At 40.0% G+C, this 27,734-nt stretch overlaps 1 protein-coding gene across 4 annotated transcripts in view; it reads left to right on the top strand.

Annotated features, from left to right (window-relative positions):
* The first annotated feature begins 873 nt into the window (after window positions 1-873).
* Window positions 874-27,734, top strand: part of SSR1 (signal sequence receptor, alpha) — a 43,882-nt gene continuing 17,021 nt past the window's right edge. The window contains exons 1-9 of one of the 4 annotated variants that reach the window (XM_011989618.1): window positions 874-1,150; window positions 4,220-4,332; window positions 10,533-10,620; window positions 12,609-12,871; window positions 15,361-15,437; window positions 16,165-16,243; window positions 18,648-18,741; window positions 19,025-19,039; window positions 24,565-26,929. In XM_011989618.1, coding sequence (XP_011845008.1) covers window positions 1,072-1,150; window positions 4,220-4,332; window positions 10,533-10,620; window positions 12,609-12,871; window positions 15,361-15,437; window positions 16,165-16,243; window positions 18,648-18,741; window positions 19,025-19,039; window positions 24,565-24,632 — 876 coding nt within the window. In that variant the 5' untranslated portion in view covers window positions 874-1,071 and the 3' untranslated portion in view covers window positions 24,633-26,929. Of the gene's footprint in view, window positions 1,151-4,219; window positions 4,333-10,532; window positions 10,621-12,608; window positions 12,872-15,360; window positions 15,438-16,164; window positions 16,244-18,647; window positions 18,742-19,024; window positions 19,040-24,564; window positions 26,930-27,734 lie in introns of those variants that run through there. The other 3 variants (XM_011989617.1, XM_011989619.1, XM_011989620.1) reach the window with 3 other exon arrangements.

The following is a 27,734-nucleotide window of genomic DNA, read 5'->3' as shown; positions in this document are numbered from 1 at the left end:
TATTAAGATTAATTTCATGAACTGCTATATTACTCCAGCAACTCAAATCCAAAATAGATGAGAAAGAAACTAAAGAAAATTGGACAGCCATTGCTGGACCTATTGTGTAGTTACAAATGCTGACTACATACCAGGCACTGTTTAGGTGACTTATAATTCTGGAATGTCACATACAAATCCAGACTTACAATTCTGGAATGTCACATACAAATTTAAGAATTGCTGACCAGGCGCAGTGGCTCACGCCTGTAATCCCAGCACTTTGAGAGGCCCAGGCGGGTGGATCACCTGAGGTCAGGAGTTCAAGATTAGTCTGGCCAACATGGTGAAACCCCATCTCTAGTAAAAATATAAAAATATAAAAATTAGCCGGGCATGGTGGCGAGTGCCTGCAGTCCCAGCTGCTTAGGAGGCTGACGCAGGAGAATCGCTTGAACCCGGCAGGTGGAGGTTGCAATGAACCAAGATTGCGCCACTGAACTCGAGCCTGGGCGACAGAGCAAGACTTCGTCTCAAAAAAATAAAAATAATAATTTTAAGAATTGTCGTTACTTAACCATGGGAGAGGGTGTGGGCAAAGATTTTCCACTGTGTATTTTCATGGTTTTGCCTTTGAACGATGTCCTCTCTTCCAAAAATTTTTTTTTGCTTTTAAATGCCACATAAAGGCAGCTCATGTTCTTTACATCGCCGTTATCAAGAGGATCGTCATTCAAATACACTAACCACTGACAATGCTAACTAATTGGGAGTAAAGGACTGGGCGCAAAGACCGCCAACCGCAGGCTGCCGGCCAGCAACTGCGGCGGAAGGCGGACAGCCTCTCGCGGGAGCCACGGAGAGGCCAGCAGCCGGCCACGTGACTTCCGGGCGGCCGGCTCTCCCTAAGTCTCCGCGCTGAGCAGCCACGTCGGCAGCGTTTCGCGTTCAGGGGAGGGGCGTGGCGAAGGCCCGTGCGTGGTACGTGTCCCGCCTCTCGCCGCCCGGAGCCCGGATGAAGAGTAACGCCATTACCGCCGGAGCAGCCGAGAGCCCTCCCGGACGGAGACTGGACACTGGACCGGCAGCGCCATGAGACTCCTCCCCCGCTTGCTGCTGCTTCTCCTGCTTGTGTTCCCTGCCACTGTCTTGTTCCGAGGCGGCCCCAGAGGTGAGGCTAAGGAGAGTGTGCGGAGGGGGATGGCCAGGAAGGAGATGCCAGTGACGGCAAGTTTGAAGTTGGAGGCGGTGGCCGCTCCGGGTCCTGGCGTCCGTGTCCACTCCGCTGGCCTCTCTCCGCCCTCTCCCCAAGCCTAGGCTCGTAGCAGCAGGGGCCCCCGCGGGCGCTGGAGACCCCGCTGTGGCCTGTCCCTTGCACGCGGAGTGCGGGGCCGTGTCCGGGCGACCTTGCTTCGTGGCCGGCCGAGGGCTGGGCTTGCTTCTCTGGCCCTGGACCCGCGCCTGCAGGAGCGTCCAGAACTGAAGGGTCCTCGGCTGCAGGAGGAGGCGAGGGGGCTCTGGCCACGGCTGCGCTCCGAGCGCGCCGCAGCCGGGCTGTTTCTTTTGGCCGCCTCCGGCTCCGCTCCACCCCCAGCCCCTCGTGCTCAGGGCTGACGTGTCTTTAGCTTCCACGCCGCGAGTCCGTCTTCATTCATTTGCTAAAACTCTTGTTTTCGACACATCTAAGCCATCAGAGTGCCTTTTTTAATGGTCACCTGCCTCGTTCACCCCCTCCTTGACCCGTATGTGTTACTATGATTTCAGAAAAACTACCTCGTCGTCACCCCCGTTATCGGCCCCTGCTGCCAAGCGGACTGAAGAATCCCTTTGGGATGTCTCCCTTACTTCTGCCTTCTTCCTCCCCTTTTCTTTTCATGGAGCAGTTTTTTGTTTGTGGAAGCATCGTGTTGTGCTGAAAAAATGTAGCCTACTTCGAGTGTTTTTAATATATAGATTTATTCTTTCCAACAATTAACCCAGCAGTTAAGTGTGAAAGTAACTTAGCAGAATATAAAAATGAGGCAACTTGACTTCCTGCCCGGGTTTTGTCATGAACTTCGACTTTCTAATTTGCAAAGTGAAATAATTAGTCTGACTAAGCACTAGAATTCCCTTTCATTCTGTAAGTTTAAGCAAGCTGTGTGTCTTAACGGTAGTGACAGGTATCCAGGAGTTGTTTTGCAATGAAAAGTGAAGTGACTGGCTTCTGTTTAATGGCTAGAAAACCAATTGGGAGAATGAAACAACTGTTAATGCGTTCATCTGCAGGTTTAACAAGATTCTTTTCCTTTGGGAGTCGTTTGCTGGTTCTCTTTAAGCTTATTTTAAAAAAAAAACTTGACAAATGTAGATTTCGTTTTAGAACTATTTAGAACTATTTTCAAGTTGTAAAAACTTTCAAGAAGCATCAATTCATTATCTAAACTGAATTACTATCTTGTAAACATTTTTTGTGAGTAACGGTTTTTCTTTTAAAGAAAATGTTCAGTTTTTTCCAGCTGAATGAAGACTGTTAGACTTCATAGGGACAAAATTGTTATTGGTTAACATTAAAATAATAAAATTGTTTAATATCCATGGAAGACCTTTATATTCCAAAGTGCTCAAATTTACAACTTGAAATTACTATGTCAGACATGGATATTTTTCTTACTGGTTTTTGAAAAGGACTTATAAGTTATGAATGCACTATTTTTAGTCTTTGTTTAGCAGGCAGTGAAATCTCTTCAGTTCATAATGCATGGTTCAGTGTTCTTTAATATTTTGCAATAAATCTTAGCGACCAGTGAGAACTCAAAGACATGGAAAAGACTGAAAATGCATGGTCCTTGATGTAAGCTGTTTCTCCTGGGTAAAAACACGCTTCCCTTCCCATGTTTTTCCTCCACAGAATTGCCACATCATCATTTTGTCTGAGAGATGTTGGAAGACACTAGAACTTTGAAATTCTTTTTAGGGTTTTGCCTGAAATAGATAGAATGTGATTTACTTAGAGTACTGTTATCTATAAAACTGTAATTTACTTTTTTTTTTTTTTGCATTATAACTCTACTTTGTAACAGTAAGTTTGAGAAAAATAAAATGCCATAAAACATGTTTGAAGCCACATGCAAAAATAATTGGATTCTTTCTTTGCTATCAACCCTGAAGCTGCCCGTACCGTTTTTACTAAACAATGTTTTTCGTGCAAGCCAGTTTTTACCACGGATATGATATAGATATTTGTTTCTTGGACTCACAGGCTGTCAAGTTCTAAGAGTTTCAGCTGTAGTCACCTCTGATAACAGTGTTTCCTACATAGAACTTAAGAATGCTTTTTTTTTTTTTTTTTTTTTTTGAGACGTCTTGCTGTGTCGCCCAGGCTGGAGTGCAGTGGTGCGATTTCAGCTCACTGCAACTTCTGCCTCCCAGGTTCAAGCAATTCTCCTGCCTCAGCCTCTGGAGTAGCTGGGACCACAGGTGTATGCCACCACACCGGGCTAATTTTTGTATTTTTAGTAGAGACGGGGTTTCACTATACTGGTCAGGCTGGTCTCAAACTCCTGACCTCAAGTAATTCACCTGCTTCAGCCTTCTAAAGTGCTGAGATTACAGGCGTGAGCCACCGCGCCTGACCAAGAATGCTATTTTCTTTTAAAGGTAGGGGTTGTTTAGTTTGCTTTATGTCATTAATGACCGGGATTACATTTAGAAGTTTCTTACCTTTGCAAAAAAATTATTTTCCTTAATTTGCTTAACAAAATTGCTTGAAGTTCTTTGTGCTTCAAAGCATCTTTAGTTTGTGCCATTCATTTTTCCATCTGTTGGGCACTTTTTGAAATTAAACCACATTTTCCTTTAAAAATGTGCAGGCAGGGAACAGTGGTTCATGCCTACCTCCCTAGCTACCCAGGAAGTCCTAGCTACCCAGGAAGCTGAGATGGAGGGATCATTTGGGCCCAGGAGTTCGAGGCTGCAGTGAGAGCTATAACTGCACAACTGTATTCCCACCTAGGCATCAGAGCAAGACTCTGTCTCAAAAAAAAAAAAAAAAAAAAAATGCAGTTGTTAAGACTTCTAGTAAAATAAAATACAGATATTCTTAGATGCATTGTAATTGGCATCATTCAGGTGAACTGGGAGATTCTGTTAGTCCAAGGGAAGATTTTTTTTGCCTATACCTGATAGTAAAAAAAAAAAAAAAAAAAAAAGTAGTATTCCAGAGTAAAGGTTAACTGCTTTTTCTGTATTTTATCATTAGGCTCGTTAGCAGTGGCACAAGATCTTACAGAGGATGAAGAAACAGTAGAAGATTCTATAATTGAGGATGAAGATGATGAAGCCGAGGTAGAAGAAGATGAACCCACAGATTTGGTTAGTGTTATATACTATTTAATATATGTAAAATGTATGTAATTGTATTAATCTGTTCTCATGCTGCTAATAAAGACATACCCAAGACTGGGTAATTTACAAAGGAAAGAGGTTTAATTGATCCATAGTTCAGCATGACTGGGGAGGCCTCAGGAAACTTACCATCATGGCAGAAGTGGAAGCAAACATGTCCTTCTTCACATGGTGCCAGCAAGGAGAAGTGCAGAGCAAAGGGTGGGGAAAGCCACTTGTAAAAACCATCAGATCTTGTGAGAACTCACTATCACAAGAACAGCATGGAGGTAACCATCCCCCATGATTCATTTACCTCCCACCAGGTTCCTCCCACAATGTGGGGATTATGGGAACTACACTTCAAGATGAGATTTGGCTGGGGACACAGCGAAACCATATCAATAATACATCTAGAATTTATCCTTGTTTATTTTTAGAGACAGAGACTTGCTCTGTTGCCCAGGCTGGTGTGTAGTGGCATGAGCATAGCTCACTGCACCCTCGAACTCCTGGGCTCAAGTGATCCTCTTGCCTCATTCTCCTGAGTAGCTAGGACTACAGTCATGCCCCAACAAGCCCAGCTAATTTTTGTAATTTTTTTTTGTAGAGACAGGGTCTTGCTATGTTACCCAGGCCAGTCTCAAACTTCTGGGCTCAAGTGATGATCCTCATGCCTCCAACTCTCAAGGCTCTGGGATTATGGGCATGAGCCACCACACCTGGCCTAGAGCTTATCCTTATACAAAAATTTAAAATCCCAGCTTTTAGAGGTTTGTTAATGTGATCAAAGTGAATTGAAATTGGGAGAATAGGCACCAGTCATTGAGAATAGAGCGTATTTTCTGGAACAGGGAAGGAGACATGAAATAGTTAACAATTCAGGATCGTGGTGACATGAGTCTAGAAGGGTAACAGCATAGTAGAAATAGCACTGGACCAGGGCTTCATAGATTTGGTGTACCTGCTGCTTAGTTTTCTGACTTATCTCTGTGGGTCTCAGTTTCTTTTTTGCTTGCTTGCTTTTACTTTGTTTTTATTCTTTTTGCTTACTTGTTTTATTTCTGAATCCTTATGTGCCAGGCACTGTTCTTGGTGCTGGGTGAGCAAACTAGATATTTTCTCTGCTCTTTTAGACTGTTTTTGGGGCAGTTATATGTGTTTTAATGGCAGGGGGTGAGAAGCAGACAACAGTGTATCAAATATATCCTGTGAAGAATAAGGGGGTTAGAGAAGATCTCTTCAAAGTTGTTCAGGTCTGAAATGTTTACTATGTAATACAACAGTAAGAATATTGGGCTGGAATTGGGATCTTTGCAGCATGCATCTAGCTAATTTTATTTCCTCTCTGGAATGACTGTAATCCATCCTACACAGTTTTTTTTTCTTTCTATTCTCATGTCATACTTGAACCTGGAACCTCTCATGATTCCAGATTTTGTCATTTCCTTCAAAATTAAACCACTAGTTCCCTATTTTCTTATTTCAGTGTCAAAATATTTAGACTTATATGTAGATTTCTGCTGCTTTTTTGACTTACCTTCATTTTTATGGAGTATGTCTTCCAACTAAGCAAATCTGTTGCTATTTTATTGGTGTTTTTGAGTTATCATTTTTATGCTTCTGCACCTGCTGTTTTATCTGGATAGGATGTCCCTAGTAATTCGTGAACTCTCCTAATTTCCCCTCTTTAGGAACTCCTTACTGATTATCTATGAGTCAAGCGTTTCATACCTATGTATACAGATACCTTTAGGGTTTATGTTAAGACTCCGCATCTTCAACCCAGCCTGCATTAGGTGAACAGCTTTAACTAGATTAATACATTTCTGCTGCGTTGTTGTTAATGAATATTTGACCAGTTGTGGTAGATAACTTAGAGTGATGGTTGGAAGGGAATCCATCTAGGAATTTAGGATTAAAGATGGTATTTGGGGCACTGAAATTTGGGCATGTATTGAAATTTAGTGATGGATTATATCGTTGTTACCAATTATATGAAATTACTTGTGCTCTGTGGCACTGGAATGTACTTACTGTGGAGGAGGAGGGTAGAAGAGGGATGCTGAATGCCATGAGGCATGCCTGTAATCCCAGCACTTTGGGAGGCCAGGACAGGAGAATCACTTGAGCCCAGGAGTTTGAGACCGCCTGGCCAACATAGCGTGACACCATCTCTACTAAAAAAATTAACTGAGCCTGGTGGCTTGTGCCTGTAATCCTAACTATTGGAGGCAGGAGGATCACTTGAGCCCAGGAGTTCAGGGTTACAGTGAGCTATGAGTGTGCCACTGCACTCCAGGCTGGGTGACAGAGTCAGACCCTGTTAAATAAGTAGAGGATAGGGGGTAGAGAAGGGAACTGTTAGATCTTTGATAGACTTGTGTCGTTGGCCAGACCTTTTCCATATCTTAATTTCTCCTGCCTTGAGAACCATTAGAGGAAAAAGAACAACTCTGATTATCCACTTTCTACCCTGGCCTATTAGTACAAAAGTGTTAGTACCCTCTGCTTTGTTACTTATCTCAAATCAGAAAACAATTAAGGTAGATTGAAATAGAAAGGCAGGAGAAGTATTACCTTCCATTGGACTAGACCATGCCAGCAGGGGCAGGATCCCTCAAAGCCAAGGCTGCTACGGAAGTCACCTCCAGAACTGAATGAGCTAGAACGTTCACCTACTGCTGTTGTTCCCAAGATTTCTTTATCACCTTATGCTCAGCTGCCAAGGCATCAAGGAACTGGGAGATATGGAAGTATCCTGGAGTCAAGTGAGGGAAAAGAGGGTTTTTCAGAAGATCTAAGATATCAACAGCTGGTTTAGATGCAGGTTATTGGTTTAGAATTTTTGAGGGCAAACCTTCCCCACCCCCGAAACGGAGTCTCGCTCTGTTGCCCAGGCTGGAGTGCAGTGGCGCGATCTCGGCTCACTGCAAGCTCCACCTCCTGGGTTCACACCATTCTCCCGCCTCAGCCTCCCGAGTAGCTGGGATTACAGGCGCCCGCCACCATGCCCGGCTAATTTTTTGTATTTTTGGTAGGGACAGGGCTTCACTGTGTTAGCCAGGATGGTCCCCATCTCCTGACCTTGTAATCCACCTTCCTCGGCCTCCCAAAGTGCTGGGATTAGAGGCATGAGCCACCACGCCCAGACTAGTCACCTGGGGCTTTTCTACCCCGTTGATTACTCTTTTACTGTATAAAACTGGGTTGCAATGGACCTTACCATCATTCCTGAAAGGTTTTTTTTGTCCTCCCCATAGAAATGATAGAGGTTTTTGGTTTTATTTTTATTAAAACAAGAGCTGTAGTAGTAATAACACTAGCTAACTTTAAAAAAATTATTTAGCTGGGAGCAGAGGCTCACGCCTGTAATCCCAGCACTTTGGGAGGCCGAGGCGGGTGGATCACGAGGTCAGGAGATCGAGACCATCCTGGCTAACACGGTGAAACACCGTCTCTACTAAAAATACAAAACAAAGTTAGCCGGGTGTGGTGGCGGGCACCTGTAGTCCCAGCTTCTTGGGAGGCTGAGGCAGGAGAATGGCATGAACCTGGGAGGCAGAGTTTACAGTGAGCTGAGATCGCGCCACTACACTCCAGCCTGGGCGACAGAGTGAGACTCCCGTCTCAAAAATAGATATATATATATATATTTAAAATAGATGATATATTCAAATGGCTTAGAACTTATAAGGTACAGAGTATATGATGAAAAGTTTCCCTTGTGTGCCTTCCAGCCATGAAGTCATCTCCCTGTGGGCGACCAATGCCACCAATTTCTATACTCTCCTCTGGAGATTGTTTGCAATAGCTGAAATACTTTGGAGTTTTACCAGGTAGCAGATACTAAGCATTATACACCTTATATGCTGAAGAGCTGTAAGGTAAATGAGTTACTTAGTTTTCCACAATCAGTATTCCAAACATTTACCGTGTTTAAATCCGTAAATGAGTTTTCAGTCTTGGCAGCAACATTGCCTTCAGTGTCAGAAAGTGAAGAAGGCCATCAAGCATGAACTCTATCAGATTTTGTATTTTCTACTTCCAAATACATTATTCACCCATTGTTCTGCGTTTTCTCCTTAATAATGAGTTGTCCTTGTTCTCTTCTAAGGCTAACCCTTCCACCTGTGTTCATGTCCCCATCTCTTCCTGCAGAATTTTGTTACATTATTCTTTCATTTTGTAACATCAAGCATTAATCCTCCTCAGTGATTGGATTCTGTTAAGCCACATATGTGCTTATACTGTTCGTCCATATTTGCTGCACCCACTTACCTTTACCAACGCCAGTGACTTCTTGAAAGAGAAACTTGGGCAGCTTTTCTCTTCTGCTCACTTCACGTTTATTCTCTATCATGATCTGGTCCCATATATCTAGTAAAACTAGTATTGCTAAGGTCACCAGCAACCTAATTGCCTCATTCCTTGTTTTCCGTTGTTCTCCTGTTGTAGCTCTTTTCCAGCTGTTCTCAGGATAGTTTCATCTGAATGCTCCATAAGTACTCACATTGTAAATGTCCACATCATTTGCCATGTGTCCTATCGCCATAAACTCTTTGTTGTTTTGATACGGCTCCAGTGATTCAAGCTGTTGCCTTGTTACTTCTTCTGTTTATTTTTATTCCAAAACCCATCAATCAGATATCAGGGATTTCTCTTAACTGTTTCTGAAATATACTCTTTTCCTCTCTATCCCTGTCATTTATGGTTTCGGCCTCTCTGTCTCTGGTCTCTTTTCCTACTTACGGATCTCTTTTCTCAGAAGTAGAAACTTATTCTTACTAAATGAATGAAATCATTAAGGATGCTTAAAATATAGCTTACAACACAGTTTCACAGTCGTTGAACAAGTGTTTGAGTGCATCCTCTCAAGTACATGAGCTGGATGTGGAGGATTTTACAATTATGAGACAATCTTTGCTCTTGACAAGTTTTATCTGTTGGGGGAAGTAGTTTTTATATACGTGAAAAGTTAAATGCCAGTAAACAATGGCATCCTGAAGCATCTCAATTTATTAAGAGTCTGGATACTTCAAAGATGTGACTGTCTCTAATCCATATTGATGCTTGGAGAAATGTTGCTGCACTGTGTTTAAAGTTTTAAATAAAATTTGTTCACATTTTTTAAAAACTGTTGAGATACAGTTTATGTATCCTAAAATTCATCTGTTTTAAACATACACTTAGTAAATTTACCAAGTTCTGCAACACAAATTCAGTTTTAGGACGTTTCTGTCACCCCAGGAAGATCTCTGGTCACACTCTTTTTTTTTTTTTTTTTTTTTTCCTTCAAAATTATGTGACTGATCCTCACAGGAAAATTTGGTTAATTAGAATGGAAATCTCTGTAGGCTGTTAACAAGGTACTTGAGGGCAGGGGTGGGCAAACTGTGGTTGCAAGCCACATCTAGCTATCCCCATTCATTGACTTATTGCCTGGGGCTGCTTTCACACAGTAGCCCCATAGTTGAGTTGAGTCGTTGCAAGAGAGACTTTATGGTCTGCAAGGCCGTATTTGCTATTTGGCCATTTATAGAAAAAGTTTACCAAGCTCTGTTCTAGAACCTTGGAGTTCACAATATGGTCTGAATACCAGCAGCTTTGGCATTTTCTGGGTGCTTGTTAGAAGGAGAATGATAGGCTTTGCCCTAGGCCTGAATTAGATCTGTAACATCCCCAAAGAATTGGTATGCACATTACTGCTCAAGATGCACTGCTCCAAAAGTTCTATTTTAATTAATGAGGTATGATGAAATTCTTATTACTAGTCCCAGCAAGCTGTAGAGAAGCAGTATTTCGTCCTAACATAAAGTGAAGTCTTTCTTTCTTTCTTTTATTTATTTATTTTTTTGAGTCGGAGTCTTGCATTGGGGCAATCTCAGCTCACTATAACCTCTACCTCTTGGGTTCAAGCGATTCTCCTGCCTCAGCCTCCCAAGTAGCTGAGATTACAGGCACGTGCCACCACACCTGGCTAATTTTTATATTTTTTAGTAGAGACGGTTTCACCATGTTGGCCAGGCTGGTCTCGAGCTCCTGACCTCAGGTGATCTGCCTACCTCGACCTCTTAAAGTGCTGGGATTATAAACGTGAGCCTCCATGCCCAGTCAAATCTTTATTGTTAAATAATGATCTTTTTTCTCTCCCATAGTAATCTCCTCTTAATTGTTCTTTTTCTTAGGTAGAAGATAAAGAGGAAGAAGATGTGTCTGGTGAACCTGAAGCTTCACCAAGTGCAGATACAACTATACTCTTTGTGAAAGGAGAAGGTAGTACGGAAGTATTAGTTTTAATTCAGATGTAGGAATTTTAAAATGATGAACTTGTTCATATATATCTGAATACCCATATCTGTAAAATAATATTGTTGGCATTTAAAGGGAATATGCAGATGATAGAGTGAAAAATAAATAAACTAAGGGGAAAAAATAAAATAAATACTATCTAGTTTAACTAGAAATTGACTGTCCTTTTCAAAGATTTTGTTTTTGAGACAGGGTCTCGCTCTGTCACCCAGGCTGGAGTGCAGTGGCCCCCTCTCGACTCACTGTAACCTTCACCTCCCAGGTTTAATCGATTTTCCTGCCTCAGCCTCCTGAGAAAGATCATGTTTTAAAACTTTTTTAAACTGCTACAGCAAAGTAACTTTGTCTTTTTTATTTTTTATTTTTTTTTTGAGATGGAGTCTCGCTCTGTCACCCAGGCTGGAGTGCAGTGATATGATCTCAGCTCACTGCAACCTCTGCCTCCCAGTTTCAAGCGATTCTCCTGCCTCGGCCTCCCTAGTAGCTGGGATTACAGGCGCGTGCCACCACGCCTGGCTAATTTTTTGTATTTTTAGTAGAGATGGGGTTTCACCATGTTAGCCAGGCAGTCTCTATCTCCTGACCTTGTGATCCACCCACCTTGGTCTCCCAAGATGCTGGGATTACAGGCTTGAGCCACCACGCCCAGCCCTTTGTCATATTTTGAGTGTTAACCATTAATGAAATACTTAATTTTTCCAGTATGGTCTAGGTTAGAGCCTAGGATTTTTTGTTGTTTGTTTTCTGAGATAGAGTCTTGCTCTGTCGCCAGGCTGCAGTGCAGTGGTGTGATCTCGGCTCACTGCAACCTCTGCCTTCCAGGTTCAAGCGATTCTCCTGCCTCAGCCTCCCAACTAGCCAAGACTACAGGCGTGCTCCACCACGCCCAGCTAATTTTTGTGTTTTTAGTAGAGACGGGGTTTCACCATGTTGGCCAGGATGGTCTTGATCTCCACCTCATGATCTGCCCACCTCTGCCTCCCAGAGTACTGGGATTACGGGTGTGAGCCACCACACCCAGCCAGAGCCTAGGTTTTATTAAAAGAAAATAATTATGGCTGATAATTTATTGAGTTCTATACGGTAGACGCTATTCTCAATACTTGGCATGTATTACTTAGTTCTAACAAGCCCACTGAGCGTAGTCATTGTTGAACTGAGGTTTGGAGAAGTTAAGAACTGGAGTCAGGGCTCCCAGTTCATAAGTAGATTTGAGAACACAGGATCCAGACCTAGATCTGTTGACCCCACAGCCTGTGCTGTACTCAGAGAAACTCAGCTTTGTAGACTACAGTGTAATTATTGAAGACTTAATATTGAAAGTTACGAATTTTCTTGGTCTTCTCACATTTTCGGTTTTATTCCCATGGGCTTTCGAACTTTACGCCTATAGGAAGTATAATTTTATTATGCTTTTTTTCTTCTATTTTTGTAGCTACATCCTTGGGTCTTAACCTTCAGATTTGCATTTTGATTAATTGCTTAACGTGGGTAGGGATTGCCTGATTAATATTTATGTTCTAATAGATACTAGTTTTCAGGTGAAAGTCTTGGACTTTATATTTTCTTCATTCTTCTATTTATTTGCACAGATAACACTAAGCTGGAGGTGAAGGTGACTTCACCAACACATGTAACCCTGCTGCTTGATGATTTCACTGCCAAAAATATACAACTCTTTTTTACCACATGATTTGAGTGTGATCTGGTCTGAAATCGAGACACTTATTTGAATGCTTATGTGGGAGTGCTAGCATACAGACAAGAGTTTCAGCCTATACAGCAACTGGAATCAATTTCTAGTTAGCGGGTGACTGGAGTGCTCTGTTGGAAGGGATTCTGACACCAAAGTCTACACAAAAGGGTGCCAGAATCCATTAGTAATGCCTTTTTAAAAATTTTGTGCTCTTTCCATGTGTTCTAATTTTCTTGTCTCTATTTTTGTTTCTCAGATTTTCCAGCAAATAACATTGTGAAGTTCCTGGTAGGCTTTACCAACAAGGGTACAGAAGATTTTATCGTTGAATCCTTAGATGCCTCATTCCGTTATCCTCAGGACTACCAGTTTTATATCCAGAATTTCACAGCTCTCCCTCTGAACACTGTAGTGCCACCCCAGAGACAGGCAACTTTTGAGTATTCTTTCATTCCTGCAGAGCCCATGGGCGGACGACCCTTTGGTTTGGTCATCAATCTGAACTACAAAGATTTGAACGTAAGATCCTGTAAACCTTTTTGTTTAAGTTAGAGATGGATGGGGACGGCGATGTTGTTTAATAGAATTCATCTATTCATTCAGGTGCCTGTTTTGTGGTTGAACCTGTGATAGCCACCAGGCAAGCAAAGATAAATTGCACATTTCTTCTTCAAGTCTGTAATCCAGTGGGGGAGGTGGATGAAAACAGGCACTAGAGCATGCTGATAAGTGCGGCATACTAGAGATAAAGGGAATAACATGCTATTGTGTAGGGGTGGAAGTGAAAATGGAGATGTAAGTAAAGCTATGAGCCAGATCTTAACGGGAAAAGGAGCAGTAAGACACACAATGGAGTCTGCTGCTTATTCAGATGTTAAAATCTGTCTCTGGGCACGGTGGCTCACACCTGTAATCCTAGCACTTTGGGAAGCTGAGGTGGGTGGATCACCTGAGGTCAGGAGTTCGAGACCAGCCTGGCCAACCTGGTGAAGCCCTGTCTCTACTAAAAATACAAAAATTAGCTGGGCATGGTGGCAGGCATCTGTAATCCCAGCTATTCGGGAGGCTGAGGCAGGAGAATCACTTGAACCTGGGAGGCGGAGGTTGCAGTGAGCCGAGATCGCACCATTGCATTCCAGTCTGGGCGACAGAGTGAGACTCCATCTCAAAAAAAGAAAAAAAGATCTGTCAAATAATTTGTTTTGTACCTCCTGTTGTTGCTTGCATTTTGCCCATTTTACTACTTCTATTTGTAAATTTAAAGACTGTCTGTAACTGTTTTCCCATCATTTTATATACTCATAGGTAATATAGAACCATATATTTTCAGTGTAGTTTTAGCAGCAAGTTTTATCATTTAGTTTTTGATTTGGGAGAACCAAATGTCCTAATATAAGCTCTGATGCCTTATGATTTTTACTATGTATATTATATATCAGTCATCAATGACTGAATGAGAGAAACCTAGTAGAAGTAGGGCCTTGTTTAAATGAAAGCACATCTAAACCATTCCTTTGTCAAAAAGTTTTCAGAGAAGGAAATGTTATTTTCTCTTGGAAATTAATTCAACCTTTTCATTACCCTGGTGTTAACATGCATACCTTATGTCTAAGTTAAATTTCTAGTGCTGCAATCAGGTTTTCCTTTTTCTGATTACTTAGTAGAGAGAAGGAAGTATTTTCATCCTGTCCTCAAAATAATGTATTAAGCATCCTCAACTCTATAGTTAAGTAGCTTAAAGAATTACTGATTTTACCTTGTTTGTGAGTAGAATAAAATTTGATCCAACAGGTATATGTGTAGTTTTAGTTCCTTCTTTTAAATTCACCTCTACCACTTTTTTTTTAATCTGTGTATTATTCCTGAAATTGTCAATAGAGGAATGCAAATTGAAGGATCTTGAAGTAAAACTTACATAATTACAGTTTAGCAATAAGTGACAGTTTTGACAACGTACTACCTTTGTGAAGAATAGCTATGTATTGCCCCAGTGAGTCTAATGCATTTGAAAACAAATTGTGAACTGATAAAATTATTTCAAGACCACAACATAAAAATATTTTCATACCTAAAGTGACCATCCCATTTATTATGAAGAAATTGGTTTCCAGCCCACTGTCTTTTTTTTTTTTTTTTTTTTTTTTGAGATGGAGTTTTGCTCTTGTCGCCCAGGCTGGAGTGCAATGGTGTCATCTTGGCTCACTGCAACCTCTGCCTCCCGGGTTCAAGCAGTTCTTCTGCCTCAGCCTCCCAAGTAACTGGGATTACAGGCATGCACCACCATACCCGGCTAAATTTGTATTTTTAGTAAAGAGGGGGTTTCTCCATGTTGGCCAGGATGGTCTCGAACTCGTGACCTCAGGTGATCTACCTTGGCCTCCCAAAGTGCTGGAATTACAGGTGTGAGCCAGCACACCTGGCACGACTGTCATTTTAGAATATGAATTTAAGTTTTGTTCGATCTAGTTCTTAAAATGACCTGCTGTTGTAGCTGCTGCTGTACTTTTCCTTCCTTCCTTGTTTTGAAGGATTACAGACAACGAAAGGTAAAGTTGTTGACGTAAGAATGCTGTGAGCTTTGTTTCTTTCTGCACATTTTATCTCTATTTTACTTTCTGGGTCCTCACACCACCACCCCTACCCCAAAAGAAAGTTCGGGGACAACGTTGGCAAAATTGGTAACTTTTTTTAAGGGGTGTGGATCTCGTTATGTTTGCTATGCTGGACTCAAAACTCCTGGGTTCAGGCAACCCTCCTGTCTCAGCTCCCCGAGTAGCTGGGACCACAGGCATACGCCACCTCACCTGGCCCAGAGACTTCTTATTTTATGTGAGAAAATAACAGTGTTGAGTCCCTGACACGCAGTATTGCAGTTACATATGAGTGAGTCTTCTAAGTGATGGGAAGACTATATTCAATGTGTTAGAGTAACCATTTTAAGTAATGTTACATGTTTTCCTTCCTTTATTGCATTTAGATTTTTCTGATTATTTTATTTTTTTAAACAGGGCAATGTATTCCAAGATGCAGTCTTCAATCAAACAGTTACAGTTATTGAAAGAGAGGATGGGTTAGATGGAGAAACGTAAGTGAAAGTTGTAGTATGTAGATCTTGATCTTGCTCGTAAAGTAAGACTGGAAAGCTTGCTCCTGTTGCAGCATTTTTTAGATATTGAAAATGGAATGGACTGTATAGATTTGGTGAGATCCTTCCAACATTCATTCATACTTCAGATATTCATACAACTATTAAAGTCAAATTAGGAAAGATAGTTGAAACTGACAGAAGAATCTCTTTAAAAGTTAGTATTGGCTTTATGTCCTTCCTCATCTAAATTTTCTACCCCATGCTTATAAACTGTTCACCAGCCTATCTCGTGCCTCTGAAATGACTATTGAAAACATAAGTTAGAAGATTTTATCTTGAAAAATGTAAGTGTTCTTTCTGAATGATGGATCTTTTTTTACTCTAAACTTATATATAATTAAGGTAATTTTTAAATTGGATTGTGCAAAATAATGTAATATTCCAGGCAGATGAACGCTAATGCAATTATTATATAAACCAAGCTTTTGAATAGAGCATAAATAGTAATTCTATTTTCAATCATAGTTTTTTTTATTGACTAATTACTCTTAAAGGTAATTTATAAAACTTAACTGCTTGGATTTAAGTTAAATACAAAGTATTTTATTCCTTTTCCCCACAAGTTATTTGGAAAGCTTCTATCATGTGTTATAATTATAGTTGTAATTAGCTGTGGTATTTCCTCTGAATTAAAGACAGTTCATATTTTCTCCTTTTGTACCAGAATCTTTATGTATATGTTCCTTGCTGGTCTTGGGCTTCTGGTTATTGTTGGCCTTCATCAACTCCTAGAATCTAGAAAGGTAATTATGGATGAACACCTCTTATAGCCGTCTTTCAAAAGTTGTTAAGTACTAAGTTAAGCACAATCTAGTTCTTCGGCCTCAGACTGTCACTGTGGGTTTGTATACTTAGAAGTTTGGAGTACCTTTTTAAAATAAAACCTGAAGCCTTGGATATGTAAATTGATTCATTTAGACTTTCTTTTTTTTTTCTGGACACAGAGTATTACTTTGTTACCCAGGCTGGAGTGTGCAGTGGTGTGATCTTGGCTCATTTCAGCCTCGACTTCCTGGGCTCAAGTGATCCCCTCAACTTAGCCTCCCGGTTAGCTGGGACCTTAAGTGTATGCCACCACCCCCAGCTAATTTTTAAAATTTTTTGTAGAGGCAGGGTTTTGCCGTATTGCCCAGGCTGGTCACAAACTCCTGAACTCAAGCAATCTGCCCACCTTGGCCTCCCAAAGTGTTGGGATTACAGGTTTGAGCCACCACGCCTGGCCTCATTTAGACTTTCATACACCCATACAATTAGTGTCCTTTGTGCCCTCCAGAGTGATCTTTACCTTTGGATTGGTATTGTAGCTCTTAATGCTAGTGTTTTTATTCCCTAAACTCAGGTTTTATTATTCTATTTTTTATACTTTTTAATGGGTATGCTATTTTATCTGTAACTAACCTAGCTTTTATATTTTCTTTATTTTTTATTTATTTATTTATTTGAGACTGAAGTCTGGCTCTGCCATCCAGGATGGAGTGCAGTGGCACAATCTTGGCTTACTGCAGCCTCAACCTTCCAGGCTCAAGTCATCCTCCCACCTCATCTTCCCGAGTAACTAGAACTACAGGTGCACACCACCACAGCCAGCTAATTTTTGTATGTTTTGTGGAGACAGGGTTTTGCCATGTTGCCTAGGCTAGTCTTGAACTCCTGCGCTCAAGCTGTCCTCTCACGTTGGCTTCCCAAAGTGTTGGAATTGTAGGCATGAGCCACCACCACACCCAGCCTGCATTAATACTCTTTAGTTATAGAAATAATCCTTAATTAATAAACGAGTCCTTTCATTGGAAAAAGAACGAATAAATTTTGTTCTGTCAGTCAAAATTCCGTTTTTGTAGTTAGAGTAATAAAATGATTAGTTAGAGTAGTAAAATGGTAACACATGGGGTCTACCACGATCATGGTTCTCACTCTGGATTCATTCCCTGCCGTATCCTTATTTCCCTCCTCTTCCCCATTCCCTCACTTACCCTCCTCCTCTCCTTCCCTCCAGCCTACAAAAACAAAACCTACACTGTTTCTGTCAGTGGGAAAGTATAAGCAATTTTATCAGATATGTTAGTATAATCCATTAGACCTTCAGCAGTCGCTAGTCATTTTGGCGATTATTTATTAAGCCTTAAGTCAGGCAGTCAAATCTATGTTAAAATTAGCGATGAATGTTGTTAATAAGCTCTTTCTCTTTAAAAGAGAAATACTTTGTGTTTAAATATTAATTTCTAAAACTTGCTGTGCCTCATTGTCGTAATGGTTGGCATTTTTGCAGTAAATTTGTATATTAGGTATAACTGCATTTCCATTTTTCTTCCATTTAAATGAAACCATTTTTAAGTTATCTCTCCATGTACTTAGGTTCTAACTTACAGATTATATAATTAATACTGTTTCTTATGTAGATAACAGGTTTGTTGGTTTCTTGGGGGTTTTTTTTAAAGCAAGGCTAAATGATGATTCATTTTTACTTTTTAGCAGATTTGCTGTAAATAGGGAGAAAGTTTGACGTTCTTAAATTGAGGTAGTTAGCTTAATGAGATTTTATGGTTTCGTTTTGTTTTATCTGTGCCAACTGTTTAATTGTATTTAGCTTACGATGCAGGAACTGCCTGCATGTAACATATCAGCGGTTGTCCTGAATTTTATTGAATATGGAAATACATTTATTCTTTGATTACAATTTGATTCCTAAAGGGAAAGAAAGTCATTGTATAAATAGCTACTCTTACTTGATCCACCAATGGTCCAATAACATGAACCTTTATAGCAAGGGGAAAGGTCTTTAAAGCCCGAAAATAAATGTGATGAAGATTTATTCTTTATAATGAGCACTAGACGTGATTTTCTCCTTCCCTTTAATAAAGTATTTGAGTGGAAGTGTGTTCTAGGAAGACTAGAAGAGAATATAACTTGTTTACTAAGATATTTAAATTAAGTAATTTGATAGGTGTTTTAAAAATTAAAGTACACAGCTGATCATGATAGTATGTGGCTGTAGTCCCAGCTACTTGGGAGGCTCAGGCAGGAGGATTGCTTGAGCCCAGGAGTTCCAGGCAGCCTGGGCAACATAGCAAGACCTCAATTCTTTTTTAAAAAATATTAAGTAAAGGATATAATGGAACTTCTTTAAAATATGTCTTTATGTTCTTATAGCGTAAGAGACCCATACAGAAAGTAGAAATGGGTACATCAAGTCAGAACGACGTTGACATGAGCTGGATTCCTCAGGAAACATTGAATCAAATCAGTAAGTTTTCTTAACAGACTTGGCTGGGAAGTTTTTCTCTTAATTGGAAATTAAATATCTTAGATTTAGTTTTAAAAAAAAAAGCTTTTTCAGTGCTATTTAACATTCATCTTTCCCATTACTTGTGTAGAATCTAGTATAGTGATTAATGAAGACCTTAAAGGTTTATTCAGTGTGTAGTCTTTAATTTGGAAATTCTTCCAAATCTGCAGCTTATTTACGAATGTGTGAATTTTCTGTGTTCCTAATCCATTTCCTATCTCTTTTCTTTCTGTTGCTTCAGTGCAGAGTAGAAGAGGTGAGGCATTTAATTTTTTTAACGGTTTTTGCTAGAGTATTGGGGGTTCTCAGATAGCACGTAAATATTTTACATCAAGTTTAATGAGTAACGGAACAGTTTTTCTTACTACATTTTATTAGAAAAACTACCCACTGTAACTTGAAAGAATAAAACTAAAATATTACCTGATAATTTACAGATATATTTCAGTTGTATTACATATTCAGTTTGTTAAAATACTAATCTTTATAAAGGAATACAGAAATTTTTCTTCAATTGTAGAAGGACGTTTTAAAAACGTTTATTATAAAAGCAATGCAGCCTCATTATGAAAAATTAAATAGTACAGAAGAGTACAGAAGTGAAAAAAATAAGTCAGTTCCTGGCTTCATTAATCCTATTTATTTATTTATTTAAGACAGAGTCTTGCTCTGTCGCCCAGGCTGGAGTGCAGTGGTGCGATCTTGGCTCACTGCAACCTCTGCCTCCTGGGTTCAAGCGTTTCTCCTGCCTCAACTTCCCGAGTAGCTGGGATTACAGGCACGCGCCACCATGCCCAGCTAATTTTTTTGTATTTTTAGTAGAGACAGGGTTTCACCATGTTGACCTGGCTGGCTCTGACCTCCTGACCTCAAGTGATCCGCTAGCCTCGGCCTCCCAAAGTCCTGGGATTACAGGCATGAGCCACCACACCTGGCCCTATTTTTCATAAATGGTATTATGTTTATATTTTCCATGAATTTTCTATACATGTGTAAGCGTATACGCCTACTGTTTTTATGTATTTAGTTCAGATTGCATCATGCTGTCTACACGGATCTACAACTTCAGTTTTCATTACCTTGAAAACTTTACTTATAAACATTACTGTATATATGAATACCTTATATGTATTCATATATACAGTAGCTGCATATATTTACTTAACTGTTGGCAACAACTAGACAATATTCTTTTATGTATATATGTCATGATAGATTAAACCTGTTCTGTATTGGAAGGTAACTTTTAGTTTTTCACTCCTACAGGTAATACCGTAATGAATATTGTTATATTTAATTTATAGGATAATTTCTTAAAGTTAGAATAACTGAGTCTAAGATTAAATACACTGACTTTTTATGGAAGGGACCCCATTTCCCTCCTAAAAGGGAAAAAAAAAAAGGTAGTGCCAATTTATGTTCTCAGCCATGCACAATATTGCCTGTTTAATCAGTCGGTATGATGCAAAATGAATGTCTTACTGTTTCATTTGCATTTCTTTAAGAATGAGGTTCAGCTCCTTTACACATATTCATAGTTGGCCCTTGAAAGACACAGGTTTGAACTGCTCAGGTTTCACTTTATATACAGATTTTTTCAATATAGTTGACCCTTGGTATATTGGTGGGTTCCACATCTGCAACCAAAAGCAGATTAAAATAGAATATTTGGCCAGGCGTGGTGGTTTGCACCTGTAATCACAGCACTTTGGGAGGCTGAGGCAGGAGGATCACCTGAGCCCAGGAGTTTGAGACTAGCCTTGGCAACATAGTGAGACCCCATCTCTACAAAGAATGAGAAAAAAATACATGTGTTGACATGCGCCTAGGCTGAGGTGGGAGGATTGCTTGAGCCTGGTAGTTCCGTGATTGCTCCATGATGGTGCCACTGCACTCCGGCCTGGGTGACAGTGAGACTCTGTCTCAAAAAAAAAAAAGGTGGGGGTGGGGAGGAAAGGAAATCATTGAGGAGCTAATCTCTGAGGACGCAAAAGCATAAGAATGATATAATGGACTTTGGGGACTTGGGGGAAGGGTAGGAGGAGAGTGAAGGATAAAAGACTACACATTGGTGATAGTGTACACTGCTGGGGTGATGGGTGCACCAGAATCTCAGAAATCACCACTAAAGAACTTACCCATGTAACCAAACACCATCTGTCCCTCAAAACTGTTGAAATAATAGTAAAACAAATTTCAAAAAAAAAAAAAAGGAAATCACAGTTTTTGCAGGATACCAAACCGAAGTACAGGGAAGGGTTTTTGTATCCACTGGTTCCTCAGTGCTAACAGCGAGACTTCAGTATGCCTGGATTTGGGTGGGGTTGTAGTGGGGGAGTAGTCCTGGAATTAATTTCCTGCAGATAACAGAGATGACTGTATTGGCTAGTGTTTTTTTTCCTGGGAATTGGCTGTTGAGGTCCTTTTCCATTTTTAAATTGTTTTCTTTATTGCTTTCTGTGAGCTAGCTGTCTATTTGAAACATAATTACAGTATGGCAGTTGCTTTATGAAAGGTGGGTACAAAGTAACAAGAGCACAGGAGGAGGTCAGCACTAGACCTGAGTCCTGAACGGTTGGGTGAGGAGTCTTTAAGGTTTTATGAGCTATGCTAACAACTTTTGACTCGTAGGTCAAAGAGAGCCACTTTAAAGGAGAGGAATTACAATTTTGTGTTTTGAAAATTATGGTAAGCTGGGCATGGTGGTGTGCACATGTAGTCTCAGCTACTGGAAATGGTAAGGCAGGAGGATCGCTTGAGCCCAGAGTTCGAATCCAGCCTCGGCCACATAGCGAGACTCCCATCTCTAAGAGAAAAAAAACAAGAAAAAAAAGGAAAAATTAGGATCACTTTGTGAAGGACTGCAAAGGAGCCGTTGGAAGCAGGGTTACCAGTTCCGTGATTTCAGTAAAGCACAGAAGTCACTGGGGCCTAAGCTGAAGCAGTAGTGATGGGAGTAGAAGGATGTTTCATAGGTGGAGTAGATGGGGTTTCTTATGACTGGATGTGTTAGTGAGGGAGGAATGAAAGAGCATTCTGAACTTAGGCAACTGGGTGGAAGGTGATCCCATTAATATCCCATAATCTAGGAAAGAGAAGCATGAAGGATGAGGAGAGATGTGTTTGGATTAGCTATACTGAGTATGAAAAACCTTTGGGACTCCCAGATAAGGATGTCCAGGAAACATCTGAAAGTTCTGTTTCAGAGCACAAGTGAATCAAGATTTGGAAACCCTGGGACATATAGCATCAGTGGTAGCTCAAGTCATGGGAGCTATACATCTGTTTTTTTTCTTCTGAGGCAGGGTCTCACTCTGTCACCCAGGCTGGAGTGCAGTTACGTGATCATGGCTCACTGCATCCTCGACCTCCTGGGCTCAGTCCGCCTGCCTCAGCCTCCAAAATAACTGGGACTACAGACGCATGCCACCATACCCAGCTGAATTTTTATATTTGTTGTAGGGAGGCGATTTTACCATGTTGCTCAGGCTGGTCTTGAATTTACGGGCTCAAGTGATCTGTCCACCTCAGCTTCCCAAAGTGCTGGGATTACAGTCGTGAGCCACCATGCCCAGCTCACATCTGCATATAATACTGCTGCTCACACAGATGGCTTTAAATCCTAGAGTACTTTTTGAATTCTCAAAGACTGTATGTTCAGCATTTTACATATTTAGAAGAATTATTTAGAGATTGGTCAGCTGTAAGGGCAGTAGTTCCTAGTCTAACCTTTTTGAAAATCTGATAAAAGTTGTAGACTATGGCCGGGCGTGGTGGCTCAAGCCTGTAATCCCAGCACTTTGGGAGGCCGAGACGGGCGGATCACGAGGTCAGGAGATCAAGACCATCCTGGCTAACGCGGTGAAACCCCGTCTCTACTAAAAAAAATACAAAAAACTAGCCGGGCGCGGTGGCGGGCGCCTGTAGTCCCAGCTACTCGGGAGGCTGAGGCAGGAGAATGGCGTAAACCTGGGAGGCGGAGCTTGCAGTGAGCTGAGATCCGGCCACTGCACTCCAGCCCAGGCGACAGAAGACTCCGTCCCAAAAAAAAAAAAAAAAAAAAAAAGTTGTAGACTATCTTCATCAGAAACATGTGTCTGTACTCACAACTCAGTTTTAGGTAAGTTGAAGAGCCCCTGAAACCATCCATTAGTAACCTACTTAATGAAGTAGTGAGAGCAGTTTTCTGGATTTTTTTTCACACTTGAAAAGTGAGGCTCTGTCTTAATATTTTAGCCCTTAACCTTTTTTTTTTTTCCCCCCCACCGTGACAGTCTTGCTCTGTTGCCCAGGCTGGAGCGCAGAGGTGTGATCTCAGCTCACTGCAACCTCCGGTCCCTGGGTTCAAGTGATTCTCCTGCCTCAGCCTCCCAAGCAGCTGGGATCACAGGTGTGTGCTACCACACCCGGCTAATTTTTGTGGTTTTAATAGAGATGGGAGTTCACCATGTTGGCCAGGCTGGTCTTGAACTCCTGACCTCAAGTGATCTGCCTGCCTCAGCCTCCCAAAGTGCTGGGATTACAGGCATGAGCCACTGTGCCTGGCCTTAGCCCTTAATCTTAAGGAGATTTCTTTGAAGCAAAATTTGTAGTCGTTAAGTATTTTTGGCTGGGCCAGGTGTGATGCCGTGTGCCTGTCATCCCAGCTACTTGGGAGGCTGAGGCACGAGAATTGCTTAAACCCAGAAGGTGGAGGTTGCAGTGAGCCGAGATTGTGCCACTGCACTCCAGCCTGGGGGACAGAGTGAGACTCTGTCTCAAAAAAAAAAAAAATATTCTTGATAAACATTTACACATTTTCTAGGTATGGTGATCTCACAATTTTGGAGGTGGGAGATCTTTTGAACAGATTTTTTTTTTCCCGTTTTATGAAATGCTTACAAATAAGCCCCGTACTTTGGTGAAAATCACTTTCTAGCCCTTCACTTTTTTTAATTGGAAAAAATGATTTTTATTTCTACTTATTCTACAATATACAAACATACAAAAAAAATCAGTACCAAAAAATCAATATGAAATCAATGAATGCAAAATCAATACAAAAGCAATTATGCAAGTAATTTCTAACTTATTCTAAAATCTTCCTAATATGTAAAGTACCCCCTAGAAAGTAAGACAAGACAATAATAGAGGGAAGATATACATCCAGCCTTTCACTTTTTGGAGAAACTTATAAATGACACCTGTTACCGAATGGAAGTAGAAAAACCCACCACAAATTTATTTTCTGTTAAATAGACCCTACTAAGAATCTAACATAGGAGATACAGCTTGTGTGCATAGAATGGTTTTAGCATTGAAATACTAATTTCCTTTATTCTGCTGCTTATTCCAGGTAAATTTATGACATTGAAAAATTATGCAAACTGCATGACTGCATTTGTAAATACAAAATCTTTCATTTGTAACCAGCATGTCTCTTTGAGCTGTCACTGTCATACCTTTTAAGCAGTTTTTAAGTGTTTACTTATGCATGTGTAAACTTGGTTAAGTTACAGAATTCAAGATTTTGCATGGTAGCTTCAGCAGTACAATAACCAAGTTTTAATCTTTTACCCACCCTAATTGCAAAACAGTTTCATTTTAATTGGAATTACCTCTTGAAGGATTGTGTTAAAGATTGTTTTTAAAACCTAGAGCTAGATAGGAGGCATTTATTATTAGATGGTATTCATGCATGTGTGTAACTTAGTGGGAAAGTTGAAGGCAGATACTCTTTACATGTCTTTTGGATTCAGTATACTTGTAATAGCAAGCTTAAAACTTTCTCTTTTCTTCCAGATAAAGCTTCACCAAGAAGGTTGCCCAGGAAACGGGCACAGAAGAGATCAGTGGGATCTGATGAGTAAATGTTCCTTTGTGCAACAATTCGGTCTTTACTTAACCTGCCCTAATATTTTTCGGCCTGATGGGAATTAGTGCAGAGAAGCCATATCACCATAGAAGGCAACTACTACTTATGTGTGGACTGAGCAATCAGAGTCTGTGGCGATAATATTGCTGAAAATGCACTGCATTCATTTTTCTAAAGTAACAAATTTGGTTTTTTTTTAAACCATTAAAATCTATGTGTGTGCGTGTGTATGTATGTGAGCAGTTGGTCTTACTAGAATCATTGTTGAACTACCTGAAACAAGTCTTCAGAATACTAAATATAATGCAGTTGTCTCTTCCTTTTTGACATTTTCTGATTTTTCCCCCAAACCTCAGTTAATATTTACCCACTATGATTATTGATGTCCTGCCTTGAACAGTTTTAAAGAAAACAATTGTTGGAATAGCTCAAATTTCAATTGATGGCACAAATTAACATTTCATTGTTGTTGCTGTATTACAATTAGTATTCTAAAGGCAGAAGCAGAAGTAGCTGCTTTTTAGCAATAGAATTGTTTCGGTATTTTGCTGCTGTTTAATGCACACCTTCAGAAAACTTCCCAGTGGATTCAAGGAATTTGGGGATCTCTCTGGCAACAAATTGTGAACACAAAATTTCTGCTGACTTTAATATATGAAACCTAATCCTACCCCCTTTTTTAACAAAAGGAAACTAGTATACTTGTGAAAACTGTGTTGTGTTGTCCGTTGTTGCTCTAGTTCTGACCCAGAGATAGCTCTGGAGTGATTTTAGACCTACTCACTCAGTTGTGTGTAGGTTTTTTTGTTTTGTTTTGAGAGAATTTTTCTCTCCTTAATAAAAGCATCCTTTTTAAAGAAAAGTTGCCTTGGTCCACAGACTAAGCAGAAAATCAAGTTATCAGGACAGAGATATTTCCCAATTAACTCCTAATCAATGAAGAAAGTGAGTTGGATATTTTTAAAGCAGTTAACTAATTGTTTCTTATCTAATCTTTTGGGAGTTTTGCTTGTTGATATAACCTTTTTAGTTAATCTGAAAGATTCCAAAAATTGTTCTTAAGTGCTTAAGACTGAAACCAAAATTAAATTGTACTTCATAAAATCCTCTTACAGAGTTACTCTTGCCCTAGATTGTAAATTAAGTTTGGCATTATTGTCAGACTGGATGGAGGGTGAAGTAAAATAGTATGAACAGTTAAGAGGCTCTCCCCTTCTTGTCTTTAAGCCATATTCTCCCACATGTATTTTATAAGAAAATGTTAAGTCAAATTTTAGTGGTTCTTTAATTCCTGACCTCTTCATTCTCCTTTTCAGTATAATCTCCCCTACACTCATGCCCACACAGACAAAAAACAAAACGAAATACACACAGAAAAAGTCTTTCCAGACTGTTTAAGTATTTAAACATCTGAGCCAAAGCCGATGACAATAGAATAGAAGTTATTGTATAATTGTTAATCACTTTGCAAATAGGGACTAAGATATCAAATTACCTATATTGGCATTGCTGAATTACAAACTCTATATCTGTAATATAAAGTGTTTGAGTTTTTCATTGGGCTGTTATGATGAGTAGTTTATTTTGAAAAAGCTCTATGAGCTCTAAGTAACTGCATGGTTTTTTGTTTCATGTAATATAGGACACCCTTCACATTCTCAAGGAATATATTCCAAAACATTTTTGTGAATATCTAAGTTTGTGAAACTACTACAGCATGATACAGTAAGGTGTAATTACAGAATTTACAAAATGTAAATGGCCTCTAGAGAGTTTTATGGAATACCTGGTAATAACGTAGGCAGTTGCAAAACCACACTGAGTTACAACTGCCAGCCCTCCTCATTGCCTTACATACCAGCCCTCCCACTTCTGAAGTTCAAATTAGTGCCTCAGAAATGTAGAATTTATTATTTGTCATGTTTTATTTTTTTTTTAGCATAGATTGAGAACAGTTGAACTCTTAAATCCTCAGATGCCAGGGGTCTGCTCTAGCATCAGTAAGTATTTAGCAGAAACTAACTCCGTAATGAATGGAATTCAATTCCACACATGGTTTGTTCAAGCACACTTAATAAGTAGCCTATTTTTTAAATGTCTTTTTAAAATGTAAATATTTGGATGAAGTTTTTCTTTGTTTTGATATATTCATTTGCTATACCAACTATGTTTTCAGAATTCATCTTTTGAACAACTTGGTTTCAGAATATGTAAAATGACTTTAAGGATCTTGTGTATCAAACCTGTCCCCAGATGTGTGAGAATAATATGTTCATAAAGCATGGATCTCACTTTGGTTGTATAGCTTCCTCATTTACTTCATGGTCTTCAAGCCCCTGTTGACTTTCGGGGCTAATCCGCCCTCTAAAGCATTGTCCCAGGAGAGGAAAAGGGAAATGGGACCTCAGAAGTAGAAGCCTCAGGGAAGGAGTAAAGTAGAAATCAGAAGAAAAGAAGCTTCACTTGATAGTAATAAGGTTTTTAAGTGACTTCAGAAAATGTGATTTTGATAAGAAGAAAGGGAAAATTTAGACCTTAAAAAATATGGAAGAGCTACTGCCTTACAAGTGCATTTGTAGCACATCAGCCTAGTATGCATTCGTAGCACATCAGCACAGTATCATGGCTGTGCTGGGGAGAAGTAAATGGTGGTAATGTAACATTGCAACCTTTACTTAATGACGTGTTATTTTTGAGGTACAGTAGATAAGTATAATAATAGGCGAGCCTCATATATAACATTCATCTTGTAGTACAATGGTATCCATACCCTTGATACGAAGGAAAATTGACTTGGTTTGTGCATTTGAATAATGAAATAATTTTTTAAAACTCAGTAACACATACCATCTCTTGCCAAGACTAGACCCCGTATTTTAGTTCCTAAATTAGATGTTTAAATTTAAAAACATTTTCAGACGTACTTAAGTACTTCCACAGTACTTTTCTTTATTTCATATATAAAACAGATGGAACATACACTGTTCACTTTTTCTTTTCCCCTTGAGACGGACGGAGTGTTTGTGTCACCCAGGCTGGAGTGCAGTGGTGCAATCTCAGCTCACTGCAACTTCTGCCTCCCGGGCTCAAGCAGTTC

This window comes from Mandrillus leucophaeus, unplaced genomic scaffold (assembly GCF_000951045.1).
Source record: "Mandrillus leucophaeus isolate KB7577 unplaced genomic scaffold, Mleu.le_1.0 Scaffold36, whole genome shotgun sequence".
NCBI classification, from domain to species: domain Eukaryota; kingdom Metazoa; phylum Chordata; class Mammalia; order Primates; family Cercopithecidae; genus Mandrillus; species Mandrillus leucophaeus.
The sequence above is the reverse complement of the archived record's forward strand: the minus strand, read 5'-3'. Positions and strand labels throughout refer to the sequence as shown.